Genomic DNA, 25,403 nt, shown 5'->3' on the forward strand with positions numbered 1-25,403 from the left:
AAGCTATACTACAAAGCCACTGTGATAAAATCAACATGATACATGTGATAAAGGCAGACCTGAAGATCAATGGAATAAATAAGAAGATACAACCACAACTACAAACATACTTAGCCACCTCATCTTTGATGAAGGAGCCAATCAAACCAATAGCATGTTTAGTAAGTGGTTCTGGGAAAACTGGTTTTCCATTTGCCAAAAACTAAAAACTAGACTCATGTCTATCACTATGTACTAAACTAAAGTCAAAATGGATCAAAGATTAAAACAGAAACACTAGATCTTCTGGAAGACAAAGTAGGTAGAAACCTTGAAGACACAGGAGTAGGCAGAGAATTCATGAACAAAAACTCAAACTGCACATGAAATACTTCCCAGAATCAACAAGTAGAATCTCATCTTATTAAAATGCTTTGTGTGTCAAAGGAAATCTCCAACAGAGTGAAAAAAAAAACCCATGAAATGGAAAAAGATCTTAGTCAGCTGTGCCTCAAATAAAGGATTTCTATCTAGAACACATAAAGAATTTTTAAAAATCAGCCCCCCCCCCAATTCAAAGACCCAACCCAAAAATGGGCACCTAACATGAATACATGCTTCTCAGATAAAGACATACAAATAGAAAATAAATATATGAGAAAATGTTCAACACCATTGGTCATTCGAAAAGTGCAAATTAAAACAACACTGAAATTCCATCTCACTCCAGAAAAAATGACCAGGATCAAGAAAACAACCACTAACAAATGCTGGAGAGGCTGTGGGGAGAAAGGAACTCTTCTACACTGTTGGTGGTAGTGTAGACTGGTGCAACCACTGTGGAAATCAGTGTGGAGGTTCCTCAAAAACCTGGAATTGGAGGTCCCATTTGACCCAGCTATCCCACTTCTGGGCATTTTCCCAGAAGAACTGAAAACATCATACCACAGTGATACATGTGCACTCATATTTACAGCAGAACAATTTGTAATAGCCAAATCTTGGAAACAACCGAAATACCCATCAACTGAAGAATGGATAGAAAAAGATGTGCTATTTTTATACAGTGGAGTACTACTCAGCTATAGAGAAGGATCACCTTGAGGCTTTTATAGGTAAATGAATATGACTTGAGACCATATTCATAAGTGAAGTGAATCAATTCACATGTGTAAATGCCGTAGTCTCCCTAGTATAAGAAACTGAAACAGTAAATAAGATCCAAAATCTTCAATAAAAATTGTGAAAGGGTAAAAAACTGCTCAAAGGGTAAAAATAACTCAGATGGGGAAAAGGAAAAAGATATAAATTTGTATATATACACTTAAAATAGCTAAAATGATTGTACTAATTTTATTAATTCTTGGGACAAAACAGTTAACACTCACAGGATTAAATCAATTTTGCAGGTCTATATCTGGTAACTCTTGAAGATAACTATGCAAAATAACCTTTGTCAAGTTCCTACCACCTTGTTTTGAAAGCCTAAATTGTTATTATTTTGAGTTTTTTATTTTTATTGTCTCTTTTGTTTCTTCTTTGTCTTGTATTTATTTTGTCATTCCCATCTTTAAAAGAAAAAAAAAAGAACTTGTAAGAATCTAAATCTTTCATCAGTTAAGAAAATTAATAAAATGTGAAATATTCTTAGGATAGAATACAATAGCTGTACAAAAGAATAAATTGTATCCAAATTGATCAGCATAGAGCCATAGCAGCCAAAAATAGAACTGAAACAAGATGTGAATATGTTCCATATGTAATCTATGTTAATTTTAAAATAGAAAACATAGGTTTTATATTAGTATCTATGTAACATACAAATAGACTGAAGGTTATATGACAGACTTATAAAAACAGTCGCATCTGAGGAAAAGGCAGGAGAATGAGCCTGAATTTGCAGGTCAAAAATGAGCTCAACTTTACATATGCTTTAAGTACTGTATTTTATTTTAAGGAGATCAGTTAGAAATGAATAGAGTCTGGAAAACTAAAAACAAAAAATTTGCACATAAATACTCTGCTTCTGTTAGTGAAAATCCTTCCCCACCAAGGCAGAGGCTAGCAGTTCTCATAGTGCCATTCAGAAAGTGAATAAAAGGCAAATAGTAGGACCCAAGTTTCCCTCCACTGTAGTTGGAATACGCAGATCAGCAAGAAAAGGAAGCTAGAATGATCTGTGTGGCAGTTGAACTGAGTTTGACATATTCGTTCATGAAGAATTCATGTTTAACTTAATATACAAGGGATGACTGGAAGATATCATGAATGTTCACATAAAAAAAAAAAACCTCCGGTAAAAGACACATTGCCAAGAACAACAATGGTAAGTGCATTCAAAGCTAAGGGGAGAATTTTGAGTAATTTTTTTTAATTTTATTTAAGGAGAAAAAAAAGCAGAGAAAGGGTACAAGTTATACAGATTTACAGAAAAAAATAAACAGGAAATCACTAGTTAATGGATTACATATTGTCATCTTAGAAATAATTGTTCAAGTCACAAAATTAAAGCTTGTAAAGTGGACATTCCAACAGTGAGACTGCAAACAGTTCTGTTCAATGATCCAACAAAACTCAGTGATATCATTATCTATCTTATACACTTAAATATACATGCAGTTATATCGTTTAGAGCACTTTCTTTTCCTCTCTTTTGTACAATGACAATTACACATTTTGGGTTTTGTTGCTCCCACTGTTCTTATTACTTTTTTGGAAGGGAGTAGAACCAAATGTGACCTAACAGAACAGAGTCAATCAAATCAAAAGGGTGGACATAATAAATAATGTAAAAGCATAATACAAGGTGATCAACAATGGTTACCATAATGCTGCTATCTCTAATAGAATTGCCTATATCATCAGTTATAATAAAATTGAACAAAACAGTAAAGAACAAAACCGACAAAACCAAAACATTGGAGACATTGCAAAAGTAGATAATAGTCAACAAGAATGGGCGTCATAATGAATCTCACTATCTTCACAGCTGTTGCCTAAACTTTCGAACCTGGTACTATCAAGCAAAACAGAATAGGGGGACATCAGTCAAAAACAAGATGGTGAGAGTAATACAGGGCTTTAATTCAAGATAATGGAAAGTCAAAGTGGGTTACTATAATATATCCTGCTATTTTTTATTTATTTTTCCCTTAATTTTGAGTAATTTGAGGGGAATTAATGGCAATGTGTCTTTTACTGTAATAAATTTTGCATTTTAAATATTCACTACATGATCATATCATGTTAATCAAATGCTTACAAAATTTTATTAAATAAAGACATTACACTGTGTCTTCTACCATAGTCACTGTCTCTGGCACCACCCAACTTCTGACTCTTTGCCAAGGTCACACTGACCATGAAAGGTAAAACTTGACTCACTGCAGGACACCAAAGCAGCCACGAGAGCACAACTCAACAAAAAGAGGTCTCCAGGCTGCTTCAGAAAGAGGCAAGACCGATGAGCTACACGGAGTGTTGGAAACAAGGAGGGAGTATTTTGAGGGAAATCAATGGTAATACATCTTTTGCTCTAATAAAATTTTTGAAAATTAAACATTCACCATATTTTAGCACGTTTTACACATTAAGCTTAAGACTAATGATTTAATATAGAACACAGATGGATATATCTACAGATGTATTTATAGGTTTTTATGAATACACAGATTAGCATATGCACATAAGAGTCTCTGCTGTGTCATCTGAGAAAAGCCTAAAAGGAAAAAAACTGTAGTAGCAATATGCACAACTCGCATCCAAGTACTTTGTCGTACCATTTTCCAATAAAAGGAACCAGGTTCCTTGAAGGTATGATGGGCTGGGAGTGAAGCACTGTGGTCCCATAAAATACAAGTTCTTTAAAAAACTGAACTTGTCAAAGGGATTCAGGAGCAAAATGAGCTCTCAGTGATTAAAGTTTACCACCAAAAACAAAGTAGAATTAGAATGATGACATATAGAAAGAATATCAATGAGTTAATGCTAATACAAATAAATGACTAAATGAATAAAATAAGAGACAAATCTGCTGTGCAGAACAACTACAGAGTATGTGAATTATATAATGTAGATACTTTGCCCTAAAGGTGGAGCCATAGCTCCCACCTGTTAAAAGGGTGGGCTGTGCATAATGACTTCCTGCCAGTGACCCCAGTATGACATGGCAGCTAGGGAGGAAAGGAAGTACATTAGAGCAGAGAAAGCCAGTCCACACTGAGTCAGCAGGTGATCAAAGTCAGTATCAGCACATAGAGTTACCTTGAAGGTAAGTAGCTTTGGTATGATGAAAAAATGCCACTTTACTTCTCTGATCTTCTTCCCCAAAACCAGTTAACTCCAGTTCAACAATGAGAAAAAATATTAGGCAAATTCCAGTAGAAAATAATCCTGAAAATTATGTGACCACTATTCTTCAAAACAAGCAAAGTCATCAAAACTAGCCTGAGAAAATGTCACAGCCAAGAGAAGTATAGAAAAATGACAAGCAAATGGAATGTAGTATGCTGGATCAGTCTTGGGGCAGGAGAGGAACATTAAGTAAAAAAAGCTAAGGAAATAAGAATAAACTACCGTGAGCATCAGTTCATAAAAATATTGTATCATTAATATTAACTCATTAATTAAAACTGCTGTACAATACTAACGTAAGATAATAGAAATGGGGAACGCTATTAGATGAGTAGTATATGCGAACTTTTATATACTACTTACCAAATTGTGCATCTAAAGCTATTATTAAAACCTTGCTTACTAGTTTAAAAATAAGCCCTTGAAAATATGATCAAATGTTAAACTTTCAACCTGCGCTGTGGAAACAGTTGCTTATATGATTGTTTGTTGTGCGCATGTCTATTTTTTTTTGATTCCTCCAAATTAGAAAAATGAAAACTTACAGCAGAACTCCATCCCACAAATTATGAGACATGGCAATGATAATGGGCAATTTTACTGTCAATTTCCCTGTGTACAGTAGCATTGGTACAGCATCAGAAATCTCATATAGAAGAAGGCCAGCGTGTATAAGCTAAAAACTGTTGAGCTTCTTTCTACACACGTCTTCATGCTAGTAGTAGGATGAATGTCTAAAAATGGGATTTTGTACCTATGGGCATATTACAGGCTCAGCAAGGTGATGCCCATTTTTACTGGTACTCTGCATCTCAGAATGTGCATTTCTGTTGCCTCGATACCTTTAAATAGTCTGATTTTTCTCTGTAAAGTTGGTAAGCAAAAACTGTTATCACACTTGCATTTTTACTTACGATTGTTGATTTTGACTAGAGTTGAGCATTACTAGCTTCCATGTTTCCTGAATTTTTTTGTTTATGTGCCCATATTTTCAGTACTTTGTAATAGTTCTGTATCAGTATTTCAAATTTATCATTCTCTTCTCTTGACTTCTATGACACTATTCTCCTCTTCCTCCCCCATTCCAGTGGCCACACCAAAGTCTGTGGTACTTGCTGCAGTTTTGATGCTATAGCAAACTACCAGATAGAGAGCTCAGTGGCACAGCACCTGCTTGGCAAGAGCAAGGTCTTGAGTTCAATTTCTGACACCAAAACAAACAAAGAAACAAAAACATGCTGTAGCAAACTAATCTGCATGGGTACTCAGCTGCTCTTCTAAAATGAAAATGCAGTAAAAGCAGGTCCCTGTATAGTCTTGTTAATGTAACCAGCTGTCCCAGCTTTCCAGGGACTGCAAAAGTTCCTGGGACTTTCGATGCCCAAACGAGGATAATCGTGAGCAAACTGAAATGGTTGGTCACCTTGCAAGGTAAGTTAGATTCTTAATGCAGGTTGAATGAATGACTACTTTTCCAGCCAAATTATTCTTTTAACCTACAGATCCACCTTTTAAATTGCTTCATGAACAGCAGCACATGAATAGATATATACACTTCATTTCTAATATGTCCAAATCTCAATCCATTACCTTTCTAACAAATTTGCTACTCTTTTGTATTCACTTTCTTAATGGATTATTTCTCTAGCATTTTAGGATGTTATAAGACAGTGAACCAAGGCTAAAGTTGTAGTCTGTACTTTGGAATAGATCTTTGTTAACAACAAGATCTAAGTAAATTGCTTAGGAACTGATTTAAGTAAAATTATAGCTGATGCCTTTGTTTGAATGTTTCTAGAGAAAAATGGTTGTGTTCAAGATTTTTCAGGTTATGAAACTTCCTTACAGGCAGAAGTGAGTTGCAATAATTAAAAAGCTGCAAATTTATTGATGTAAGTAGTTCAGCACTAAGTTTAAGTATGTAAATTTTATAGCCATAATTAAATCATGATTGTCAGTTTCAAGAAAGAAGATGATAATGTGATTATGGGAAAGCTGAGAATTGTCAGCTCTCAAAGAAATTGAATTGAAGCGTCAGTCTTGTTATTCTGATACATTAAATGAATTGGTAAATTATGTAATCTTTGATTTTACTGTCAGTGTACCATGATTGTCAAAACATCTGATCTTCTGTTGGTAAAATCTGATTCACTGTGTTCATCTTTATGCCTATATTCATAAGCCTCCAATGTTATGACAAAATTCTATAGACTGGGGGGAAGGAGGTTTAAACTTCAGAGTTATTTTCTCACAGTTGGGAGGCTGTCAGTGTGCCATCCTGCCGAGCATGTGGTGAGGGCTTTCTTCCTGGCTGTGGACAGCCGCTTCTCCCTGTGCTCACACATGATGGAGATCACTTTGGTATACATTTTCATCATATCCAGGCACCACTTTAAAATTTAAATAGGCATGAAGGCACCTCCTCCCTTCCAAAATATTGAAAAAAATAAGTAAGTGCCTAAATAAGGTGCAGTGCCTCTTTGATAGAACTTAGTTTTTCACATTCCACAGTAGAGTTCTGAGTATGAGCACTGGCTGTGAGCCTCGGGGAATACATCATAATACATCATCACCTCTCTCTCTCCGGCCAGTTGGAGTAGGAGACTATCCACACCCAATGCCATGATATGGAGCATGCCATTGTCCTATGACTGGTTCCCCTAGAATTTTACAGTGCCCAGCCTGCAGACTGAACAAGTGGTACCGACCGTAAGAAGCATCATAAAGAAGCCATCTGAAGCAGCACTCTGATAAGGGCTAGTCACACTCTAAGGGGAGTCGCACTCTAAGGAAATAATGGAGTTACTGAATTAAAAGTGTATTTACACATAAATGCTGCTGTCTTAGAGAACTGGTCTTGGGTAAGGCAACTGAGTGTATGAATATCTGGATCATCTATAGCAGATCTTGCCTGTTCATAGACTCTCAAGTGTTATTGAGACCATGAATGAGGGAAGATTATGCATAAGATGTGTATTTTATTTTCATAAATAAAAGGGAAATGTGTAGAAAGGAAACCATGATCATGCCTACCTTGATTTGGTGATTGGGCTGGGGAAAGAGGCAATTGACAAGAGTATGAGCTTTAGTTCCTTATAGCAGTCACAAAAAGGTGGAGATGTCTCTTCTCCATTATGGCTTTCTTCTTCCAGCAGGAGCAGCAGCTGGGGAAGAGCAGCCCAGCCAGCACCTGCCCACCTCCCTACAGAGCACACTTTCCACCACAGCCCTGGTGCTGCCTGTCTCACCTGATACCCTGAGCTCACCAGTACTCTGGGAATACTTCAATTCCTTTCTACTGTTTACTACAATAAAAAACTGAATATTGTCAGACTCCAAAGGTTCTTAGTCACAAGCCCTGGCAGATCTCAGTGCACATAATGAGGAAAATGGGGGAGAAAAAAAATCAATATTTGCCCAATAGAAAAGAAAAATTGATTGAGGGGAAAGAAAATGTTATCTCTAAGCCTGTGAAAGTCAAAGCTTAAATGTATCCATATTGGCATACAAAGAAGAAAAGATAAAAGGAATATAAAATCTTTTTACATTAAAGTTCCTAGTTGTGAAGAACTCAGTGGTTCAAAAAGCATTTCCTTTTCTTTATAATTTGTTAAATTCAGATATCATGAAATTAACTAAAGTGAATAATTCGGTAGCATTTTATACATTTACATTGTTGCACAGCTGCTACCCCATCTAGTGCCAAAGCATGAAGAAATATTTCATATGCCATAACTATACTTGCAGAAGCTACAGATAGAAGTATTAAAATGTTTTCCTTAGACTTTTCAATCCTGTACATGCAATTCTCTAGCTTGTATTTGAGCACTAAAATGAATTGTTGTTTTCCACCTGATATGTCTTCTCTGTTTAAGAATGGACTAGTTTAAATAGTTTCTGATTGGTAAACTGGGTAGAAGAGATGATTATGTATTTCTGCAGACAGGCACAATCTCATAAGTTTTCACTCATATATGTGTATAGAAAGTGTTCAAGCAATTCAGTAAAAACTTGGCAATTATTTCAGATATACCTATTTTTTCTGTATAGGTCCCTGGCAGATTAATCAACATCTTAGCTCTTAAGAATGGACCTCAATGCAACATTGAATGTAATCCCTCAAATTCTTACCAAATTTTCTGCTACAAACTGGCAAACTGTTGCACATGACATAGTACCAAGAATCAACAAGTGAGATAAAATCAAATTTAAAAGCTTCTACACAGCAGACTCTGGGACTGCATCCTTGCTACCTGCATGGAGAATCTGAGCTCTGCCCAGTCCAGCATCCCAGTGCAATTCATCAGGGGAATGTCTGGTCAGCCTCAAAGGTCACAGAGGTACCGAGCCCAGCTCAGCTCAGAGCCCTAGAGCTGCCCATTAGGGAGAAATCAGCCTAGCTGATGGAACTTGGAGAATCTGAGCTCTGTCCATCAGAGCACAAGGCCTCAGAGCCATAGTTCAGGAGTGCATCCCAGCTAGCTGTGTGGGTCCCAGAGGTTCCAAACTGCCCACCTAGGAGCAAGGCCCTGCCGGCACCATACACCACAGGTGTGCCTGGGCTAGCCATGGTCCAGAGGCTCTAAACTCCACTCAGCCAGGCACTAGGCCCTGGCGACACACTCTGGGGGTGCATCCTTGCTAGCCACCTGGTCCCAAAGGTTCTGAATTCTACCCAGCCAGGTGCTAGACCCCAGTAACACACTCTGGGGGTGTGTCCCTGCTAGCTGAACAGAGGATCTAAGCTCTTCCCATCCCAGCATCCCAGTGCAACCCAACATAGTCTATCAGGACAGTACCTGGCCAGCTTCACAGAGGATTTGGCACCATAGTTTGGGGGTGCAGCCTGACTAGCCACAGGGATATCGGTGGATTGAAGCTTTGCCCAGCATAGCATTCCAGTGCAATCTATCAATAGGGTGGATGTCCAGCCACACAGGTCCCAGAGGAAAATGACAAAGCACAAGAGCCAGATGCAGTCTCAGTCCCCCAGGCCACCAAGAACAAGATGCTGAAATGTAAGAAACTGGAAAGTGCACAACTGAACTTTCTAAAATGATAGCAACTGAGGCAAAGAAACAACTCTATGAATCTATAGAGAGAATCAGGTCAGAAATAATCTCTCAGGTAAAAAAAAAGAAATGATAAACATGTGACAGAAATACTGTCTATATCTAAAGATCTAGATAAAAAATACAAGAACATAAAATGATGGAAACCTTGAAGGTACAATATGAGACAAAATCAGAATGCATGAAGCAGATTCAAAGAAATATTCAGGAAGTTAAAAATTCCACTGAAAGCTGGTAAAGCCACAGAATAAAGCTGAAGATCTTCTCTCAGACCTTGAAAGCAGGATGGAAGTTTATGATCACAAAAGAAAAGATCTCTTATAAATAACAAGGAATCAGTAAACAGTAATTCAAAAGCTTCAAGATGATGCAAAGAGAAACAATATAAGACTAACAGGTGTCATTAAAAAACAAGGGTCAATATAAATGACATAACAAGACTATACACAGAAATAATAGCAGAAAATTTTCCAAACATGGGAGAATTTGTTATACAGAACCCCATTAGCCGTAACCAAAATAAATCTTCTCCCAGACATATAATAATTAGGATATCATAAATTCAGCACAAGAACAGAATACTAAGAGCTGTCAGAGAAAAGAAACAGATCACCTACAAAGGAAAGTTTATGAAAAGCACAGCAGATCTTTAACAGAAACCTTCAAGTCAAGAAGAGATTGAAGCGTTTCAGGTCCTGAAAGAAAACAGCTTTCAATCCAGATTGATGTACCCTGCAAAACTATCTTTGAAAATTGATAGAAAAATAAGACAAAGAATAACTGAAGAAATTCATGTCCACCAAACCAATACTAAAAAAATGTACTGAAAGATACTCTAGAGAGAGAGAAAGATAACTACAATCCCAAGAAAAATAGCAAAAGGAAACCACTAAGCAGGGCAAAAATTAAACAGAAAAGGTAGAAAACAAACAACTGAAAGATAATATGACAGGGATAAGTCAATACATATCAGATATATCCATCAATGTAAATGGTCTCAACTCATCAATAAAAAGAAACAGACTGGCAGATTGGGTTAAGAAACAAAAATCCAACAATATGCTGTGTATAAGAAACACATTTAACTCAAAAGGAAATTCATCGACTAAAAGTCAAAGTATGAAAAACGATATTCCATAAAACAGAAACCCAGAAAAAAGCATGGGTAGCTATTCTGTTTGCAGAAAATGTAAACATAAAACCAAGAATGATTAAAAGAGATAAAGATAATTTCCCTACATACTTGTTAGGGAAAAACGTAAAAAGGAAGAGATTACAATCATAAATATATATGCGCCAAATATGAGAGCACCCAAATATGTAAGACAAATCTTAAATAAACAGTTATATAGTTATAATGGAGGATCTTTACACCCCATTGTCACAAAGAGGCAGATCACCCAAACAAAAAATCAGCAAAGAAATAAACAGAACTGAATCGAACTTGTGAACAAATAGACCTAGTAGATGTGTACCAAATATTCCACCCAACAACATCAGAATACACATTCTTCTCAGCTGCACATAGGTCATTCTCTAAAATAGATCATATAATAGTTCATACAACATGTTTAAGTAAATGCAAAGGAATTGAAATAATACTATGCAAAATATCTGATCTAGGGGCTGGGGATTTAGCTCAGTGGCATAAGTGCCTGCCTTGAAAGCAGGCAGTCGTGAGTTCGATCCCTGGTACCGATAAAAACGAAAAAGCAAAAAAAAAAAAAAATCTGATCTAGCACAAATTGGAAATTCATGACAAAAAAAAAACACAAGAACCCCATAAACACATGGAAATTAAATAACACTTTCCTAAACAATCAATGAGTCACAGAAGAAATTAAACAATATCAACAAACAAAAATGCAAAAACAAATTATTGGTACCTGTGAAATGGTACCAATGAAATCAGTCCCCAGAGGGAAATTTATAGCAGTAAACTCCCACATCAGGAAAATGGACTGAACACAAATAAACATCCTAATACTACACCTCAAGCTTCTAGAAAAAGAATAACAAGTCAAGCCCAAAGAAGGGAGGAAATTATAAAGATCAGAGAAGAAATTAATGCAATTGAACCAAAGAAAAGAATAAAAACAATAGAGTTAATGTATTGAAGAGTTGGTTCTTTGAAAGAATAAATAAAATTGATAAGCCCCTAGCCAACCTTATCAAAAAGAGGAAAAAAAACTCAGATCCAAGCAATAAAGGTTGAAATTACTACAGACCCTGTGGAAATACAGAAGATCAATATCTACTTCAAAAACCTTTATTCTCATAGGTTCAATAAAACAGAAGAAATTGACAGATTCCTAGAAATATATGAATTACCAAAGCTGAATCAAGAAAATGTAAAACTGTTGAATAACCCAATTTCAGTTAATGAAATTAAAAATGTAATTAGAATCTTATCAACAGAAAAGCCTCGTTCCTGGTGGATTCACTGCTAAATTGTACAACAAATTCAATGAAGACTTAATGCCAGCACTCCTCAAACTCTTCAAGGAAACTGAACAGGAAGCAATTCTCCCTAACTCATTCTTGGAAGCAAGTATTATCCTATTACCAAAATCAGAGAAAGACCCAATCAAAAAAGGCCAATCTCACTAATGAAAATAGATGCAAAAATCCTCAGTAAAATACCAAAAAGAATGCAACAAGTCATCAAGAAGATTATACAACACAACCAAGTGGGATTCATTCCAGGAATGCTGGGTGGTTCATCATACGCAAATCAATAGACATAATACACCATATCAACAAAACCAAGGGCAAGAATCACGTGATTATCTCAATAGATGCAGAAAAGTTTTCAACAAAATCCAACACTCCTTCATGATAAAAATCCTACAGGAAATCAGAATCGATGGTCTCTACCTCAATCTGATAAAAGTCATATGTGATAAACCAACATCTTACTAAATGGACAAAAACTGAAAACTTTCAACCTAAAATTAGGAACAATATAAGGATGTCCATTACCACCACTCCTATTCAATATAGTGCTGGAAATGTTAGCCAGAGCAATTAGATATGAGACAGAAATAAAAGGAATACGGATAGGAAAAGAAAAAGATAAATTATCATTATTTGAAGATATCATGATACTCTGCACAGAAGATCACCAAAACCTCATTGAAAGACTTCTAGATGTAATAACCAAATTCAGTAATGTAGCTGGATACAAGATCAACACTCAAAAATCAATAGCATGTTTGTACACAAAAACAGACTCACTGAGAGAGAAATAAGGGAAACAACACCCTTCAATATAGCATCCAAAAAAATGAAATACTTAGGAATCAATCTAGCAAAGGAAGTAAAAGTTTCAGTACTCTGAAAAAGAATACTCAGTAAAAAATTGCAATACTCTGAAAAAGAAATCAAAGAGGATTTCAGATAGTGGAGAGACATTCCCTGTTCCTGGATAAGAACAAACACTGTGAAAATGGCTATGCTCCCAAAATTGTTATACAGAATTAATGGAATTCCACTCAAAATACCATTTGCATACCTCATAGATCTAGAGAAATCATTCCTAAAATTCATCTGGAACTAGAAGAGACCTGGAATAGCAAAGGCAATTCTGGGCAACAAAAGTCAGAAGCATTATAATCTTCAACTTGAAATTTTATTACAAAGCTACTGTGATAAAATCAGCATGGCAGATGTGGTAAAAACAGACCTAAAGATCAGTGGAATAGATTAGAACATACAGCCACAACTGCAAACACACACAGCCCCTCAAAGTGTGGCCAGACATGTTCCCTGGAAGAAGACAGCCTGTTTAATGAGTGGTACTGGAAAAACTGGTTTTCCATTTGCCAAAAACTAAAGTAGGTCCATGTCTATCACCATGCACTAAACTAAAGTCACAATGGATCAAAGTCCTAAATATTAAAATAGAAACACAAAATCTATTGGTTGACAAAGTAGGTAGAAGTCTTACCAACATGAGAGTAGGCAGAGAATTCATAAACAAAAATCAAATTGCACAGGAAATACTTTCCAGAATCAACAACTAGGATTTCATCTTATTAAAATGTTTTGCATGTCAAAAGAAATCTCCAACACAGTGAAAAGAAAATCAATGAAATGGAAAAAAATCTTAGTCAACAGTCCCTCTAAGGACTTCTATCTGGAATATATAAAGAATTTAAAAAATCAGACCCCCTAAATTTAAAGACCTAATCCAAAAATGGCATCTGAGATGAATACATACTTCTTATATAAAGAAATGCAAATGGCAAATAAATACATGAAAAAATGTTCAGTATCATCAGTCATTTGAGAAATGTAAATTAAAAGAACACGGAGATTCCATCTCACTGCAGAAAGAATGGCCAGGATCAAGAAAACAACCAGTAACAAATGCTGGAGGGGCTGTGGGGAAATGGGAACTGTTGTGCACTGTTGAGAGTAGACCGGTGCAACGACTGTGGGAATCAGTGTGGAGGTTCCTCAAAAAGCTGGGATTGGAAGTCCCATTTAGCCCAGCTGTTCTGCTTCTAGGCAGATTCCCAGAAGAAATGAAAGCATTATACCATAGTGATATAAGCGCACCTATGTTTATAGCAGCACAATTTGTGATAGCTAAATCTTGGAAACAACCCAAATGCCCATCAACTGAGAAACAGATAAAAAAAAGATGTGGTATTTTTATACAAAGAAGCACTACTCAGCTATAAAAATGGATCGGATTGAGACTTTTATAGATAAATGGATGCAACAAGGCCATATTCATAAGTGAAATAAATCAAACTCACATGTGTAAATATCATATTATCTCCCTCGTATAAGAAACTGAAAGAGTACGTATGATCCAAAATCTATAATAAATACTGTGTAAGGGTAAGAAACTGCTCAAAATAACTGGGAAGTAAAGTAACGGGGGAAGGGGAAAGGAAGAAAGAAGGAAAGGAAAAGGGCGAAGACATAAATTGTATATGTACACACACACACATATATATATGATAGCTAAAATGACTATGCTAATTTTATTAGTTCCTGGAAAAGCATTAATACTCATAATTGGATCAGTTTTATGTGTCTATATCTGGTAATCTAAACAACACTTTTGAAGATAACAATCCGCAAAATTACAACCATTGTCAAATTCCTATCCTCTTATTTTGTAAACCTATACTGTTACTATTTTGGATTTGTTGTTGTTTGTCTCTTTTGCTTTTTGTTTTTCTTTTCTGTGTCTTTTTTCTCTTAAGTAAAAGAATAAAATAAAAGCTTCTGCATGACAAAAGAAACAATGAACAGAGTGAAAAGAAAACCTACAGAGTGGGAAAAAATGTCAGCTACTGGGCAGAGGGCTAATATGCAAAGTATGTAAAGAACTCAAAAAGACTAGATATCCCCAGGAAAGAACCAATCAGAAATGGGCAAATGAAATTAACAACACATCACAGAAAAAGTACAGCTGGCCAGTAAATACATGAAGAAATGCCCAACATCACTGCCCATTACAGGAATGCAAATTAAAGCAACACTGAGATTCCATTTACCCCAGAAAGAATGACTATCATCAAGACGTCAGCTAACAAATGCCGGTGAGATTGCAGAGGAAAAAGAACTCTTCTACACTGTTGGTGGGAATGTAAACCAGCATGACCACTATGAAAATCAGTAAGAAGTTTCCTCAAAAAACTAAAAGAAGAAATAGTGCATTTTATCCACTATTCCCTTTCTAAGTATCTTCCCTAAAGAGTTAAAGACATCATATTGCAGTGATACATACCTATCCATATTTATAGCAGCACAATTCATAGCTAAATCTTTGAAACAGCCTGTATACCTATCAACAGATGATTAGATAAAGAAAATGTGGTATTTACATGCAAGAAAGTACTACTCTTCCGTACATGAAAAATTTGAGTCAGTTGTAGAAATGTATATACCTTGAGAACTTAATGTTAAGTGAAATAAATCAGACATACAAGCTTAACTAACCCATGGTTTCTCTTATAAAATGAACCCAAGTTATAAATAAAGAACAGATAATGGGAAGTACAAAGATAATGTCTTTCTCAAATGGGAAGGGGGTCAAAAGGTGGAGGGAAGTATGAGAAAGAGCTAAAAATAAATTAAAATGTGTTATGTGGACATATCAATTCCATATAAGGGATGTAAACATTCTGTAGTGCAAACATATACTAATAAAAAAACTAGCAAAATTGGTTTAACTAAACAGAAAACAATCTTGGAGTACTGGGGGCAAGAAGGATATGAAAAATCAGTTTCTTCTTCATTGGTGAAAGTGCAAATTATCTTGTCATGGACAAAGGGGTTTGTCTCCTTACTCTAAGTTTCTGTAGCTGGTGGAAGGTCATTCTCAGATATTTCCCAAGGATGCAGAGCAAAGAAATCATTTACTTAGCAAGCAAAACAGTGAACTGCATTTCAACCTGAAGTCTTCCTCCTGACTTTGTGGACTTAGCCTCCCCTCTTCTGCTCTGTACCCTGCTCTGATCCATTGGCTACATGGGCTGGACTTTGCAACTAAGTTGCCTGGCTCTCTTTAAATTGACTGCTTTGAGCCCTGGTAAATATTTGTATTTATGTACATAGTAATTGTATGTTAAAAATGATTTGTACATGACATTAGAATTGTGCTCATAAAGAACCCCAGAAAGGCTCCTTCAAGAATGTGGTAGCAAATTTCTTTTGCTCTTTCTCAAATGAAAAGATAAAGCGAAGGTAAAATCTTGTCTTGGATGCCTGAAAAATAACTAATTAATAATTTACAAGCATTCCACCTAAAGGAAGAATCAATAGAGAAAAAAAGATGAAGGGAGAACAATCCAGTAAGTAACTTCATACTTATACAGCACATTATTACATTTCTGGAGTTCTATATTATCTGGAGTTCTATATTATTCTGGAGTTCTATATTATTTATATATAGTAGGCACTCAATATATATTTGTTATTTGAATTGAATAAGGATTTTTTTTCTCTTTAGTGATCTTTAAGGAACATTTGGCTTTACTGTATTGATCAAATAATTATAGTATTTGGTGCCAATTGTTCAACTTAAAAAAATAATTATTTTTAAAAATCTTTCGATTTTTGTAATGATCTGCTACATTCCCAGATCTACCTCTTCAATGCTTGCTTACCATTATTTATGAGACTGTGGGCAATGGATTCATTGCCTTTATTAGTGGTTATCAAATTCTAGATTCATTTGGAACTTCATTTTAAAATGTAGTTTCCTGGGTTTCCCTACATGCATTGTTCTTAGGTCTGAGACAGGAACCTACATTTTAGAAGGATCCTGAGAGATGGAAGTACAGACAATTCAAAGAGCACATTTTAGAAACCTATTCAGATAGTTTACCCCACCCTACTCTCAGGGACAAGTTTCGTTTAGAGCAGAAAGAAGACGTAGAATCAACAGTACCTTACTAGCACAAGATACCAGTTCTGCCCTAAGACAAAAATCTACCTGGTCTTAACTTGTGCCATGGTACCTAGTTCCACGATATTTCTGGACTTCACTGATTGCTAGAGAAGTAGAGAGTTGTTTGCTTCTAAATCCCATATTTAATGTTCTTCTGCTTCTTCACCCAAGACCACTCTGTCTCTGTGCCTGTTTGAAGGTCTCTGGTACCAGTTAGACATCCTTTTATTTCCCATCTTGCTGTTGTGAGATTGCTAAGGGCCTCATCCTAAAGTTAAAACTTCACTCCTTAGGGAATGCAGTCCTGCCTGATAGGCAGACAACTCTTCTCCAGAATTAGCCAAAAGTAATAGGTTAATCATGGTGTAAGTTACCCTATAAAAGATCATCTCTCTCTATCTGTGGTAAAATGGAAGATTATACCTGCTTGTTTGGCAGAGGAACCATTAAATGTTACAGAACAAGTTGAAACACATAATTTTTGTTACATACAGCCTCACATAAAAAATAGCCCAAAGTCAATGCAGACTGAAGTGTTTTTAATTGGCCTTCAGACTACTACAGTAGATTGATATAATACTCTTATCTCAAAAAAGAACCCTGCATAAAACCTTTGCATCATGTGTTGAAATAATGAAAAAGAGGTAAGAGCCTCCGTTCAGCTCCCTTCCACAGGATTTTTTGTGGCCAAGGAGAACAGACAGTATTTATCTACTTCCTGCTTGGTTCTTGAACAGATGCTGAGCTGTCATAGCTTGGAATGATGAATTCAGTTAGCCACAGTCACTGTCCATAAGTCAAGGAAAATGGATTATGTGTGAAGGGCTGGAGAGGACAAAGGCCCACCAGACACTGGTTATACAGCGCCTGTTTTCAGAATATGGACTGAAGTTCATGTTATTGGCAAGCACTTTCATCCCCACATGGTAACTGTACTCATGTGCTTGAATATAAGAATAAGCTTCAGAGGCCAGGCGTGGTGGCTCACACCTGTAATCCCAGCACTCAGGAGGCTGAGGCAGGAGGATCGTTGCAAGTTCGAGACCAGCCTGGGCTACAAAGTGAGTTCAAGGCCAGCCTGAACTGCATAGAGACCCTGTCTCAAAAAGACAAGAAAAAAAATAATAAGCTTCAGATAGGAATAGAACAACTTGAAATGATTTCCTTCTCTGTCTTGGTTCACTCACCTACCCGGAAAATACAGTATTTAAAAACAAATACTGTCTATATGATAGGAGTCAACTGCTGTGGCCTCTACCTTCATGATACTTATCTCATAGTAGAGTTTATGTCATTAATTTTATTTAGACAGAGATCCTATGCTCTCACTTGTCTCTGTCAGATGAAAGAACACTGTAAGTCTAGCAACAGTAAGCAGTAGAAGTGGTAAGAATTGCCCCTTAGGAGCACCAAAACAACAAGTCATATGCCAGCAACTACACAAATCTTAATGCTTACATTAAAGGTACAAATCAAGAAGAAGGAAGATGCCTACAGATTAAGCAGAGAGCTTACTTACTAAAACAGACCACTCACCTCTATAATGGAAGCTTCTGACTGTAGGAGCTCCTGGATGGAACCCAAGGATTTGCATGTCTAACAAGTCCAACATATGATTGTTGCTCCTAGTCTCAGAACACATTTGAGAACTACTGGCTTAAGCAAATTTATAGAACAGTCTTGGAAATGTTGCTGTTAATAACCTTGCTCTGGGTTCTTTAAAATCTCTCCCATTTAATGTAAGTCTCCAACCTGGCCTGAATTTCCAAGTCCCCAGCCTGTTGTCACAGAAGCATTACTCTGTAGGGAACTCAGCTCAGCACTGAAGCCATAATTAGCAAACACAGGAAAGGAGGTAAGATAAAACAAGGCAATTTGTAGATCCTAAGGACATCAGTAGATACCAAAAAATTGACAACAGACTCTTCAAAGGACTCTGCCCACGGAGACAGAAGGTTGGCCAAAAATCTCTAAGCACAAATGTTCATTGGGATCTTCCCCACTAATGCCCCCTGCCTGTCTCCATCCCTATAAAAGGGACATACTTATCTTTCTTCGGGGCAGAAGGTCTTTCCACACTCTGCCTAAACCCAGGCACAACCTTACCGTGTTGCCCTTACACAAGCCTGGTGGTCTCGATTTTTTATCCATGTTACATGTATATATATTTTTGTGTTTACATCTATACATATTAGATCTCTTCCTATGTATATTATATATAATATATATTATTGAGTCATACAGATTGCTATGTCACCCTTTTTACTTAATACTTCACAAACATCTTTTCAAATCAGTGTAGTTCTACAACATAATCTGATAAATCCTTTAAATTGATGGATCATAATTATTCAGATGTTTCCTTTTTGCTGGACATTTAAGTTGCCACATCAGTTTTTTGTGATCATACAGAATTAGCAAAAATGCTCTGCTAAATCTTTATTTACACTCTTAATTGGTCCCTAAAGACAAATTTTCAGAAAAAAAAAATACCGAGCTGAAATTTATGTAGATTTGTAAAAGCTCTTAGGATATTGTTAGAATACCCTATATAGAGAAATATTGGATCGTTTTACATGCCCACAAACAGTATATAGTTATGTTTTCACACTTTTCATACAGCACTGAGTGTTTGTTATGGGATCTGCCAATTTAGTAGATGCTATCTTGTTCACATTTTTGTTTCCAATTGTCAGTAAGGATAGTAGTACCACTTACCCACTGATATCACACTTCTGCCCTTGTCCCTATATGAATCTGGAACTTAAATTACTATTCCTCCTCCGTCCCCCCACCTCCTCTTCCTCATTGAGACAAGATCATGCTATGCAGCCCAGGTTAGCCTTGAACTCCCAATCCTCTTGCCTCAGCTTTCTGAGTGTTGGGACTGCAGGCATGTACCACCTCACCCAGGTCCATATTATCAACTCTTGAACTCTTGGAAGAGTAATTTTTTAAGCTTTATGTATTTAATATTTTGTAAGATCCAGCATGTTATTTTTATTTACCACAAACAAATCCCAGCATACAACAGCTTTTACTGTATCATGTAATATTTGAGAAAATAAAATTGGTACAGAAACTGTATTTTCCATTTTCTGCTGAGATACACAAGTTTCTCAATATGTTAAATAATTGGTTATAATTATAACTGACCACGTTTTACTCAGGAAATCAAGTATCGACTGTGATTAAAAGAGAAAGCCGACACAGCAATGACCCTGCTATCAATATTTATCGAGTAACCACATGCTGTGAACACTGAACTGATGTTTCTTGGTGATACACTAAACCAGACTTCTTGTTAATACACAGGGACTATTAGGTGAAAAATATGGGAACATCCGAATTCCCGGAGAAGTTGAAGCCTCGGAGTTTGAGATGATTTTGGATGCTGCCATCGAGGCGAAGTTGGAGACTAAGTTACTGGAAGAATGGTACTGTCGGGATGAGAACTCAGTGCCAGCAGCTTATTACCTCAGACCCAAATCGGAAATGCTGAAAAGCAATAAAAATGCAGTAAGTCCCCTTCGTTCCGTCTCTCTACATTGTCCTTGTCATCCAGGGCCAGGTTTCTTCCTGAACAGACACAGTAGGTGGAAAGGCTTTTCAAGCGCACTGTGCTGTAGCCCTAAACTTTCTTTTAACAAGGGAGTCCATGCTAATCATTGGGGAAACAAAAACAAAAACCACCCTAAGGGCAAAAGGCAAGTGCTGGTGAGGACTGGAAATTTGTGCAACCAGTGCAATGATAATAGAACAACTCACCAAAAAAAGTGAAATGGGGTAGAGATGTAGCTCAGGGGTAGAGTGCTTACCTAGCAATCACAAGGCTCTGAGTTCAATCCCAGCGCCACACGTGCACACACATTCTCTCTCTCTCTATCTATCTCTCTGTCTCTGTCTCTCTCTGTCTCTCTCTCTCTCTCTGTCTCTCTCTCTCTCTCTCTCTCTCTCTCTCTTTCTGACCCAAACAGGATCCGATTATACAGTAAAAGAAAGTTTGTTTTTTTTGGCCACAGAAAGAAAAGCCAGGGGAAATAAGCCTTACTAAAAACTTTCTACCTGAACAAAGGAGTGGGCCCTTTTAAGAGAAAGGAAAGGATTTTTGTTAATGAGCAGGGGGGCATGACTTTTTCTGGGGAGGAGATCAGATTTATTCAGAACACATGGAACTGTTCTTTGTTAATCCTTAAATAGGTCAGTTTCCTTATGTCTGTGCTATTTTGCAGATCATCTCAGATTTTTTTTTTTTTTTTTTGGTTCACCAACACTTTTTTAGGTCTAGGTACTCTGACCATACTGTGAGCTTCCAAATTCAACAGTTAGAATTTTTATTTTGCAACAGGTTTTCTATGTGGTCTTTTGAAGGGAGGGTATTGTGTTAGAGGGTGTTTTGTGGGAATAATCCTTTTTAAAATCTAGCTATTTCTTGGTCTCCTTTTAAAATTTGATATGTCTCCTTTAATATTTCAAACAATGAATGTATGCTCCTTTATCTAACATGCTGTGAAGTTGATTCCCTCCAGCTTGGCTCCCAGCCTCTCTACTGTGGGTTCCCTAATACTGAATGGAAGAACTGAGGAAGAAGTTGGTGCATAGAATGTTGAGAGAGATTTTTTTAAGCCATAAATATCTATCTTTCTAAAAGAGAGCATCCTTGACATGATCAGCCAAAAGCAGCTTCAAGGGGAGGAGAAAAGTTCCCATTTTAGGACCTCATTTTAGGACCTCATATATGTCTTTCAAATAGTCAACATAAAGGATCTTCTCTATGAAGTATGAAACCACATCAGAACTCTTGACTTTTTTTTGTTCTCCTCACCTGCATTATTCAGAGTAACTCTATAAAAATATTACTTCTCTGGACAGGTGTATTTCGGTAATCTCAAACCATTCCCCAGTTAAATATGCTAGGAATAAATGTAGATAACAAAGAGTGTGAAACCTCAAGTCACTGGTTTGCACTGTGGTTTGGGAGCACTTGCTTATTATGTGTTACTATTTAATTTGCTCTATTTATTCCATCTTCATTTATTTCCTCAATCATTTAGGGAAATGTAAATTATTCCCCAAACTCCACATGCTATTTCTGCATAATTTGTGGTGGTATAAATGAATATATGAATAAGATTATCATCAAGACTACATAAATGTTTCTTCCTTGGTAGGCAATCCTCTTATTTGATTTCCTAGTAGATTATCAAAATCAGTGAGGCAGAAGCAACTAAAAGCAGTTAAATCATAACCTCTTGCATTAGTCAACTCTCCATCAATGGGATAAGATAGCTGACACCTGCAATGTTAAAAAGAAGGGATTTATTTAGACATGTCCAAAAGGCTAGAGCTAGGGTTAGAGTTAGGTTAGGCGGAGGAAATGAGACACTATAGAGAACCTGTGATAGTATCGGCACATAGTAGGTCTTCAAGTAAGAGGAATTCTTTTGCTCTTAAATACTATTTTTTCTTTGATGATTTTATAGATAACTTTTCACTTTTATCTTTCCATAGACAGAGCCTCCTAGCAACGCTGAAAATGAGAAGCCGTGGCAAGAGATATCAGATGAGATTAAGATGATATTTAAGGCCGCAGTCAAATTGTTACATGAAAAGGGTAAAATGAAACACAGCCAAGCTAAGAGGTACCTGTTCTCAGGTAATTTTCGCACATCTTCAGTAAACTAAGGAAGAGACAAAGAATAGATGAGTTTACTGCATCCTTTTTAAGGTTCTACAAATTTAATCACATTTGCTGCCTGAAAAATATAATATTTCTGAATGTTTTTGTGTCCTGGAGAAACAAGTGTTCCTTTGTTTCAGCTCATAGAAAACCCTTAACTGGAGAGCTGCTCCAGGAAATGTGATTCTGAGGTCAGAAGTGGCTGGATGTGACAGACCAGATTCTACCACGTTTCTTCACTGGGCTGACCCTTCATTCACTCCCTCGGGTGCCCAGCACACACTGATGGACACGTAGCCTACTTTGTGCCAAGTACTGGGGAGATGACAGTGAATATAGAAAAAAAAAGATCTGTTTGTTCTCCTGGGTCTTATTTTTTGGTGGGGGAAAATAAACAATAGTCAATTCAAGTAAATGAACAAGATCGCAGAAATGATACGTAGTTGAATAAAATAAAGCACAGTTATAGGATGATAGGGACTGTTGAATAATTCAGGCATCTGGACATTGATAGGGTGGGCAATAAGGAGATGACCTTTGAACTGAAAGGCAGCAGGGGTCAGAGCTGGTAGTGCCATGCCTGTCTAGGGTAGAGAATCCCAGACAGGAGGACCAACAGCTTCAAGGTCCCTGAGACTGGAATGTGTTTAGCAAATTCCAGGAGAGGGAGAAGGTCTAGGTAGCCAGGTTCAAGAGGGAAAGATGAGGCTTTAAGGTGGACAGGCTATCTATCATTAGAAAATTTCATTTTCTATTCCAGGTGACACAGGAAAGCGGGCGCAAAGAGTGGCAGGATCTAATGTAACCTTAACAAAACAGTTTCCCCAGCTTCTGAGCAGGGATTCGCTTGTCAGCCTTTCTAGCCTTGGAAAAGAAGCTTCATATTAGAAGTTACACAGAAAGCCACAGATCTGAAGAAGTCATCATTTCTAGAGAACAAACAGTTCTTTTAAAACCAGCAAATGTGCAATATAGCATTTACTGATAGCAAAGGATTATTGAGGAAGAAACAGTAGAGTTGCATTTTCAGGCTGGTTTTTGAATGGTATGGCAAAAGTATGTGTAAAAACCTAGAGGTTTTGAACCATGCTCCAATTTATTTCACATTATTTTGACATAGTCCAAAGGTGTCTTGGTTATTTTTCTCTCATTATTAGGACAAAACACCTGGCACCCCAAATGAAAGAAGGAAAAGTTTATTTAGCTTACAATTTGTAGAGGTTCTAGTCCATAATCAGCTGGCTCCAAGGCAGGACAGCATGGCACCAGGGCAACATTTCAAGGCAGCAGCCAGGAAAAGCAGAAGAGGAGAAGGGAAAGCCTCTTTTTCTCCCTTATATTGTACACAGGCCACCCCACCTCCAGGGCAGGTGTAGCACTCACAAAATCTCCTTGTCCTCCTTTTGATCAGGAGGAAGATATTTACAGAGTAAGAAAGCTGACTCCCTGTTCAGACTCTTAGTTAAACTTCCAAACTTCTCAAATGGACACAAGGTATCAACCATAACCAAAAGGAAACTATCAAAAAAACTGCACATTATTTTTTATCTCCCTAAAAATAGTAAAATTGTCAGAAATAAGTACTACATATCTTTAGAGTATACAGGTTAACCCTTATCCTAGTTTGTTTAGTACCTTTTGATCCATTTTAAGGCTCTGTCTCTTCATCTTCATGAATGATATAACCCTGTTCTAAAAATGTGCTAGATTTGAAAAATTCTCAATGCAAAGCTTTCCTGCCCTTTTCATAAAAAAAAAAACACCCATTTGAGGAAAGCACAACATCTTACCATCATGCAGCTCCAGTGTGAGAGTACTATCCTGTCAAGCACTCTCCCATAATTTCATCCATTCTAAAGAACTTGTCCACACGGATAATAGCCACACAAAGATCAATCATTCATATGAACTACTGCAAATTGACTATTCTCCGCTTGGAATTAGATTTCCTAAACATATACATACTCGTGGTTTTTTATTTCTTGCACATTTCAAACTCATTTTGAGAACATGCCAAATTTTTATCACAATCAAAACTGGTGAAATGCCAACTGTTTCAAATAGATGTAATATAATCTCTAACATTTTCAGACATCTTGAAAATAAGAGCATGAGAAAGAAATATAAACATACATTACTTTTCATTTGAATACAGTTTTTCTTCTGGTTTTACCCTGTTTAAACAAGAAGAGAAAAGAAATAGATTACACTTGAAACTGGTACCCTTCGGTGGATGTCAAAATTGAGCAGCTTTGGGAATAACACAGAGAGTAGTATCTCATAGATGTATGAGGGCCAGAAATCTGTCCCCAGTGTTACCTTCACCAGGTTTTATAACAATAAACTGTTGTATTTTGGGGAAAGTGCAAAGACAGAAAACAAATACACTATTTTAGTAAGGAGAAGGAAAAATTGTAACATTTGTACACAAACATCAAGAATTCTATTAGCTTTCTGATACTGTAACAAACACTCAAGGTCACAAGCTTAAAGAGATAAAAGGTTTATTTTGTCTAGCAGTTATGGAACTTTCGGTGCATGATCAGTTGGTCCCTTTGCTTTTGAGTCTATGCTGCAGCAACACATCATGGTGACAGCAAATGGCAAAACATGTCATATCCAAGAACAAAAGAGAGAATGAGGAGAGACAGGGGTCCCACTATCCCACTGGAGAGCAAGCCCTAATGACCTAAAACTTCCCACTGGGCCACAACTCTGCCAGGCTTCACCATGTGCCAGTGGTACCACAGGGAGGAGGAAGTCTGTAACACCTGGACCTTTGAAGCATGTTCCAAATCCATACTGTAGTGATAAATATGAAAAGTCCCCAGAATCATGAGGATCCACCTCACTTCCAAAAATCACTATATAGAGTTAACTTGGCACTTCTCACTCAGGTTCATTT

At 36.8% G+C, this 25,403-nt stretch overlaps 1 protein-coding gene across 2 annotated transcripts in view; it reads left to right on the plus strand.

Annotated features, from left to right (window-relative positions):
* Positions 1-25,403, plus strand: part of Nwd2 (NACHT and WD repeat domain containing 2) — a 160,161-nt gene that overhangs the window by 122,241 nt on the left and 12,517 nt on the right. For both annotated transcript variants that reach the window (XM_063240744.1, XM_063240745.1), the window contains 2 exons: positions 20,134-20,337; positions 22,330-22,474. In XM_063240744.1, the coding sequence (XP_063096814.1) occupies positions 20,134-20,337; positions 22,330-22,474 (349 nt within the window). The remainder of the gene's footprint in view (positions 1-20,133; positions 20,338-22,329; positions 22,475-25,403) is intronic.

This window comes from Cavia porcellus, unplaced genomic scaffold (genome assembly GCF_034190915.1).
Source record: "Cavia porcellus strain 051 isolate PalLab524CR breed Dunkin Hartley unplaced genomic scaffold, mCavPor4.1 scaffold_30, whole genome shotgun sequence".
In the NCBI taxonomy this organism is placed as follows: Eukaryota; Metazoa; Chordata; class Mammalia; order Rodentia; family Caviidae; genus Cavia; species Cavia porcellus.